This window comes from Benincasa hispida, chromosome 5 (genome assembly GCF_009727055.1).
Source record: "Benincasa hispida cultivar B227 chromosome 5, ASM972705v1, whole genome shotgun sequence".
Lineage (NCBI taxonomy): Eukaryota > Viridiplantae > Streptophyta > Magnoliopsida > Cucurbitales > Cucurbitaceae > Benincasa > Benincasa hispida.
Window position 1 is genome coordinate 27170477 of NC_052353.1, and position 7609 is coordinate 27178085.

The following is a 7609-nucleotide window of genomic DNA, read 5'->3' on the forward strand; positions in this document are numbered from 1 at the left end:
CTAAATTTCCTGAACAGATCGATAGGTTTGAAGGAAGGTCTAACTATACATTAGAGGTCGTTCCCAGAGCTTCTCTGAGAGTAGCTATTTGTTGTTGAACTTATTCGTTTTGCTGTTTAATCTGAAGTTGAAGCTGGGTAAATTGATCTTGGATTGTACCACCTTGACCTCAAGGGTAGTGAGATAATGACTCCCCAACTTCAAACCCTCCAACCATAGGAGACGACTGGTCCAAGCTACTGCTCAAATATGGCTGGAATAAGGGGCTGCTACTGGTCGGCATTGGATGGCAACCGTCACTAGGGTTGACTCTAATAGGATGGAAGCCATGGCTAGGATCGACTGAAAGCAGCTAGAATTGGCTGGAGGAAGGTTGCGGTTGCGGCGGGATCGACTGGAATCGGCTGGGATCGTGCTGGCTGTTGGGATCACACCGATTTGTGGAATCACATAGGTCTGCTGCTGCTACGTGGCTTGGATCGCACCGGTCAATGGCAGTTGGGGCATTGGCTGCAGCTGGACTCCAGCCATCTGAGGCGCACCATGACTGTTTGCTCCGGTCAACTGGTCAATTCTGTGGAGATGTGGGAGAATCGTCTGGAAATACCGTTCTATGGCGTTTTGCACGATAATGGCTATATCGGTGCCATTGTTGTCAACTAATGGCCTCTGTGATTCTCCTGTTGGGTTTTCATCCATGGTGGTCAGGGTTTCATCTGCATGCTCTAATACCATGATGAAAAGGGAAGAGGAGAAAAAGGGGCACATACAGGTTTACGTGGAAAACCCTAGTATAGGGAGAAAAAACCACGATATAGAAGTTTCTTATTAGAATTGATGCACTGGATACATAGAGGCTATACGTTTAAATAGAGAAGTAGGAAACCCTAGAATACAGTGAAAGGACAAAAAAGCCCCTAGGGCTAAAACCCTACTTTCAACCGTTTTCATAAAATTCACCTAAGTAGTATGTCGATCGATCCTTCATCCAACAAATTTATCGATCATTTGGAAAACAAGAAATTGACTAAATTGTAAGTACTGATAAAAAAAAATAGACTACTTACATTATTTCAAGCACAAAGCTACATCATACAATCCAACCATCTGTCTTAACCTTTAGTATATTCTACAGATGATAGTAATAAAGTATCTGGGCTGCTCTGTGTTGATGGAAACTACTTATTTCTTATACATGGTCCCATTTGAAGACATACAAGACCCAAAACCCAAATGGAAGGGAGAAAGAATTGCAGAAGAAACCAACGGCAGCTGAATCATTCTGTAGAGATGGCAACTATTTGTTTCCCAATATTGCGACCACTAAAGAGTCCAATCAAAGCTGTTGGGCCGCTCTCGAGGCCATGAACCGTGTCCTCGACATAGCTTATCTTCCTTTCTCTGATATAAGGCAACATTGCTTCTAAGAACTTGGCATTAAGATGGAAATAATCGGGAGCACTAAAACCTTCCATGCGGATCCTCTGAAGTACAAGATGCATGAGATTATGCACGCCCTCTGACTGATCGAGGTTGTATTGAGATATCATTCCACATACTGCAATCCGACCATGCGGTCTCATATTTAAAAGCACTGCATCAAGCGTCTTCCCGCCTACATTTTCGAAGTAAATATCTATACCTTCAGGGAAGCACCTGCCACCAAAACAACATGAAAAAATAAGGATCCATTGTCAAGATTATGAATTGGATGTGAACTCAAATACTTTAGGCCTGTTTAGTAACAAATTAACAATTTTCTTTTTAGTTTTATGTTTTTGAAATTTATACTCGTTTTCTCACAATTTTTCTAGTTTTCATCTTTCTCTTAGATGCATTTGAATTCCTAGCCAAATTCTAAAAATAAAAACAGGTTTTCGAAAACTACTTTTTCTTTTCAGTTGTTGAATCTTCGATTGGTTTTTGAAAACATGAGTACAAAGTGAAAGCAATGTTTATAAGCTTATTTTTCAAAAACCAAATAGTCATAAAACGGGTTCTAAACTATCCAATTGAATCCTAATTAGGAAGGGTGATAGCTCCAAGCAAGAGCTATCTTATATCAAATAATCTTGTTGGTTTGAATTGTTTAATGTGTTTAAATGTTGTACTTTCAGGAAATCGAGCATGTGGTGCATTTCAGAGCGTTTAGGGCGAAGTAGAGTTTGTTGGGTGAAAATTTAATTTTCAAAAATAAGAGGAAACTAACCTTTGGTTGGAGAATCCCACATTGGAAAATTTTGATTTGGAAGCCTCCCTTATGTACTCCAACCTTGAGCTTTGAGTTTGGGCCCCAAGGGTATCCATGTTTTGTATGAAGTCAGGAGATAGACCAATGTGGGTTTGGTGGATGTCCCACACGCGTGCCACCGCCGTCCGTCCGATCAGGCGAGGCGTGTGAGTCTTCCAGCCCCTCGCACATTCTGAGGCTATTTGCCTCTTTCTCACTCGACCGTTCCACGCTGAAGGCCTATAAAAGGCGTGACCTTCAGCAGTACACAATGCTTCTTTTCACTTCCTTTCGAAAGGAAGTTCTCAGTTCTCCTCTCCTATTTTTCCACTCCACTTTCCGTTTTTCAAGCAGTTAGTCAGAAAGGTGTATTCCAGTCGGTAACGGTGCATTTTCGATCGGGTTTTCTTTTTAGGCTATTTTATCCTAGAGACGACATGACAGTATTTCTGACCTGCTTGCACACTTGGGTAGAGCCACAAAACGTTTTAAAGAGAGCGAGCTTTGCGACTCAGCCTATAACGAGCTTCTGTTTTGCAGGTTTTGTTCTTTGCTCGACCGCCGTGACCTGACCATTTGTTGCTGTCCTTTCGTCGTCTGAGGGTCTTGTCGTTTCCAACAATTTTAAGATGTGTTTACCGCCACATCACTAATGGCCCTCACTAGCAACAACGGCGTTATGACATCTTGACTAGGAACAGTAAAATATATTTCATTACTTTTATTTACGACTGCTCTGATTTTACTTTTGTGTATTTGCTGAAAAACAAAAGTTATGCTTTTGATGCCTTCAAACTTTTTGTTTCTGAAATAGAGAATCAGTTTAATAGAAAGGTTAAAAGACTTCGTAGTGATAGGGGAACCGAGTACGACTCGGGCAGTTTTAATGAGTTCTTTAACTCACATGGAATAATACACAAAAAGACCTCACCTTATTCTCCTTAAATGAATGGAAAAGTCAAAAGGAAAAATAGAACTTTAACTAAGCCAGTAGTTACTATTTTACTTAGTTTAGGAGTCGCGTCTTAGTGGTGGTGTGAAATCATCCTTACCGTATGTTATGTCCTAAATAGAATCCCAAAGTCTAAAAACAAAACTTCACCTTACGAAATTCTCAAGAATAAGAAACCAAACTTGTCCTACTTTAGAACATGGGGTTATCTAGCCTTTATAAGGATTCCAGACCCAAAAAGAAGAAAGTTGGCTAGTAGAGCTTACAAGTGCATCTTTATAGGTTATGGCTAGTAGAGTAGTATTCCTGATCTGTTTACACACTTGGGCAGAGCTACGAAACGTCTTAAAGAGAGTGAGCTCCGCGACTTAGCCTATAATGAGCTTCTATTTTGCAGGTTTTATTCTTTACTCGACTGCCGTGACCTGACCATTTGCTGCTGTCCTTTCGTCATCTGAGGGTCTTGCTGTTTCCAACAGAGTTAATTGGAAAATTTGAAAGCTTATTCAAGAAAACCTCAAGATCAACGCTACATGGAATACAAAGGCCAAGCATTGCAACGCTGTTTAACAGTATCGTGGTGCTCTCACATGGAAATGATGTGCAATGTCACTGGATGTTGCGATGCATAGGGGCCAACACTGTAAGCATCAACACTCTGGCGAGGAGTATATAATGCTCTCTTATTTTTAGGTCAGTTTGTGGCGGTTTTAGGGACTTCTAGTTTCGGTTTAGGTTGGAGCCAAAACCCTTAAAGTTTTACTTGATTTTGGTATGTAATTGATGATTTCAACCTCCGAGATCAATGCTCAACTAGGCTTGACACACCAATTTAAAGGTTTTTTGGGCTTTAACTTATGGATTTTGTGAGATTTTGACTTATTACATATGAGTTTCTTAGCTTTATTGTTTTCTACTCCTTGTTTGAATTCGGGGCATGTTAGGAACCCTGCTAACAAGAACAGTACTAAAAAATATAGAATAAACTCAAGGACAATTAAATTATAGAAATATAGGAAAATGTATTGAAATATATTATAAACTCACAAACAAAATAACAAGATAAACCCTAGCCTTTCGAGAGGGCTAGCCTCTCCCAAATTCCCCAAAGGAAATTCCCACCAAATTCTTCCTACCTCCTCTCAACCTACTCAACTCACTCTATTTATAACAAAAAACGCTAACCTAACTCCCTATCTAATTACTAATTTACCCCTTTTAATACTTATCCTAATATTTACTAATAATCCTACTATTCCCAAAACTAAGGGTCTTACAGGGCAATGTATGTTCAAGTAGTCATTTATTGTGTAGATTGCTCATGTATGCTATGTATATTTTGGTTATCCATAATTGTAACAGTTGCATACTTAATTCGTGTAACAAATAGGTTACATTGTGTTTGTATTGATTCATGATATGTCCTATGTTTATCACATTACGTGATAGACCTTAGGAACAGAAAAATGCTAAGTTGAATCTGGCTCGTCTTAATCGATGCTTAAACTTAATGCCACTTAATTGGCAAACATGGAACACTCCCAACCATCTCTGAATCAGTCTGGTGAGCTCTTAATTATCTCTCTTTACTCTCTCGCCAACTATCTTATCTTCCTACATTTTAGTTTACCTGTCAATTCCCCTCCTTTTATCGCTTTCATTACACAAATTTAACTTAGAGAACTTGAATGTAGGATCCTTGTGGATCGACCCGATCTCCTGCTGTTTACTAACTAGTTTTAGTAGTTTTTGATCAGTTACTCTATAAATTTTATTTAATCGAAAGGGTATTTCCACAACATAAATCTTCTTCTTTCAAAGGGAATACAGTTTCCTATTGATTCAGACAATTTTCCATAATGTTTTTATGATGTACATCTGTCAAGAGATACTAACCGCTTTAATGCTGCATTTAAGTCACGTTCTTCCTTGTAGTTGAAAACCTCATCAAATCCGAACTTGTTTTTCAGCAGTTCAATCTATGTCAGGCATACATACAAGAGAGTGATATTTGTAATGGACTAAAACTAAAACACACAATTTGAAACTTAAAAAACTAAAATAAACACGTTGAAAGTTTATTGATCAACACAAAGACGATCAAAATTAAGATTCAACAGAAAATGTGCATCTATCAAGCAAATACTGATAAAAGAAAATAACGAACATCACATTTGCATAGATGAATGTCTTGAACAGAGAATGAACAGTTTTCTTATTGCACGAAACTGAATTTTGTCAGAGAAACGGATGCTTGGGAGAAAGAAGATATCGAAGCAAGCTTTAAAACAGTGATTCACCTTCTCTTTGCTTCCAGCACTCCCAACAACATAACAACCCATCAACTTTGCTAATTGGCCAACAAGTTGACCAACTGCACCAGAAGCTGCTGATACAAACACATATTCTCCCTTCTTGGGGGAGCATATATCATGAAATCCAAAATAAGCAGTTATACCAGGCATACCTGTAAAGGTTAATTCTATATCAAATACAGCGTTCAACCAGTGAGAAAACTACTCCCGACATTTATCACTTTCTATTTATCATACATGTAAGAATCATGTTTCACCACGAAAACATGCAGACAATCCTCATCCTTTACTTTTGGCTATGGGCTCCGTAGTGTTGCAAACTAGGAATAAACAATGCCAAGTTGTGTATGGAAAATATTGTTCTAAAACCCAAAGTCATCAATCTCGACAATAAGAGTGCTACATGCTTGCTTTGGAGCTATAAATCCAAGTCAAGATCCTACATCATCTATACAGGAATGCTGCAGCCTCCATGTAAAGCTCAAGAAAACGAAACAATGCAAATAGTAGGTGGTGAATTATTCAGATCTATCAAGTATTTTTTTTCCCGTACATCTCTGTGTCCTTGTTATCCATAAACGTGAAAATTCACTACTAAGATTAAAAAAAAGTATGAAGTAACAAAGATGAAATAGAAATTCTAAGAATACAAGAATAAGAGTGGGTTTTAGAAAGGTGGAAAATGGCATTTTGTCACTTAGAAAAACTCTCCTCCAAAATTCACCAAAAGTGACAATAAGAATTCTAAAAAACACTCTAAGTGCTCTTAGTTATGCTACTCCTCCCAAAATTTCTTATCCAAAACGGAAAAACGTACTCTGCTTAAAAGAACTATATTCAAAAATCAAAATCATCCCAAATTCACTATAATATTTAGCAAATTGAAATTTTGGGCAATGACACACAGAAATTATACCAAGAATTCCAGTATAATATGAGAGGGGGACATCAGTATGGTGGATTTTGATGAAATTTCCAAGGTCCTCCACAACAGAGTATTCTTCCCATTTCAACATTCCCCAAACTAGGTCACCTTCATTGAAGTCCGAGTGGGCAGACTCCAAAACTTTAGCTACTCCATACCCAAATAGTAACTGCAAAAGTTTCCTTTCCATCAGAGAATTAGACAAAAACCTAAGAGTTCAATGGTAATTCTCACAACAAATTTCATTTTCCTGCATCTGAAGCTTCCTCATCTTAATTTCCCGTTTAGTAAGCTACAATGAAAATTCAGTTTTCCTTCGTTATCATCATAACCAACATCAAATATATGGAACTGGGGGGATGATTTATGCATACCCAGATCATCATTTTTTTTTTTTTTTTTGCAAAGGTAGTGTAATTAAAGTATGGGGTGGGAATCGATCTCAGACCTTGAGGTTAATAGCTCTATATAAGTTGACCTATGCTCTTGTTAACATATCCCAATCAAATTTCGTAAGGGAAACAAGAAAAGTAATCAATGGGAGAGAGAAAAAAATCATAGAGAGAGGGAAATTACAGAGCCAGGGGAATAAGAAAACGCAGAGGGTTGACGATCCATGAGCATTCGCATGTAGGGATCGCAAGAAAGATAGAGTGTTTTGACCAGAACGCCATTTGAAGCTTGAGGAAGCTTCAAGCGAATCGTAGCGGTGGTAAGGATGAAATCTGATTCCTTAGGGAACCCACTGACATAATCCCGAAAAATCACCTGCTTGTTCTTCACTTCCTCGCCTATGACCGCCATTGACTTTCTTCCGTGGAGATGCTCGTGTCAAACAATAAGGTAGGTCAGCTTAGCCCGCAAAATGAAAATCAAACAAATTTGTGGTATAGCAGCGTCAAAAACCAACCAAAAACGTGATGCAACGTTTAAAGGAATTTTTTTAAAATATATAGTTTTTTAAAAAAAATGACAAAAATATGGTTGGAGGAAACTTTTTTTAAAGAATAAGTGTTTTCAAAAACTATTGATAAAATTGAGGTAGTGGAATCGTGTACCCGATACATTTCCATGTGGCAAACTCGTGTACCACCGTTTAATCCAGTCAGCACCACATCGGCTAACTGGTTGATTGATGCAAACTCGTGGATCCGGTCCACGATTTGCTTAACTTTTTTTCTTTTTTT

At 38.2% G+C, this 7609-nt stretch overlaps 1 protein-coding gene across 2 annotated transcripts; it reads right to left on the minus strand.

The window, feature by feature from the left end:
- Positions 1-1039: 1039 nt before the first annotated feature.
- On the minus strand, positions 1040-7320 carry LOC120077791 (2-alkenal reductase (NADP(+)-dependent)-like). Of its 2 annotated transcripts, none has more exons than XM_039031827.1 (5): positions 6999-7320; positions 6414-6591; positions 5483-5649; positions 5079-5161; positions 1040-1656 (listed from the first exon to the last, which is right to left on the minus strand). In XM_039031827.1, exons 1-5 carry the CDS (start codon positions 7224-7226, stop codon positions 1278-1280), a joined length of 1035 nt encoding a protein of 344 aa, XP_038887755.1. In that variant the 5' UTR covers positions 7227-7320; the 3' UTR covers positions 1040-1277. The 2 variants fall into 2 exon arrangements, with proteins under 2 accessions (XP_038887755.1, XP_038887756.1); XM_039031828.1 differs by having other exon boundaries at positions 6414-6714; positions 6999-7125.
- Between the last annotated feature and the right edge of the window lie 289 nt (positions 7321-7609).

Excerpts from the sequence above, each read along its gene's own strand:
- LOC120077791 (XM_039031827.1), bottom strand. The coding sequence starts at position 7,226 with ATGGCGGTCATAGGCGAGGAAGTGAAGAACAAGCAGGTGATTTTTCGG. Across the intron at positions 5,650-6,413 it reads ATATTATACTGGAATTCTTG|GTATGCCTGGTATAACTGCT; the intron begins GTATAATTTCTG and ends TAACCTTTACAG. Across the intron at positions 1,657-5,078 it reads TTAAATGCAGCATTAAAGCG|GTGCTTCCCTGAAGGTATAG; the intron begins GTTAGTATCTCT and ends TTTTGGTGGCAG.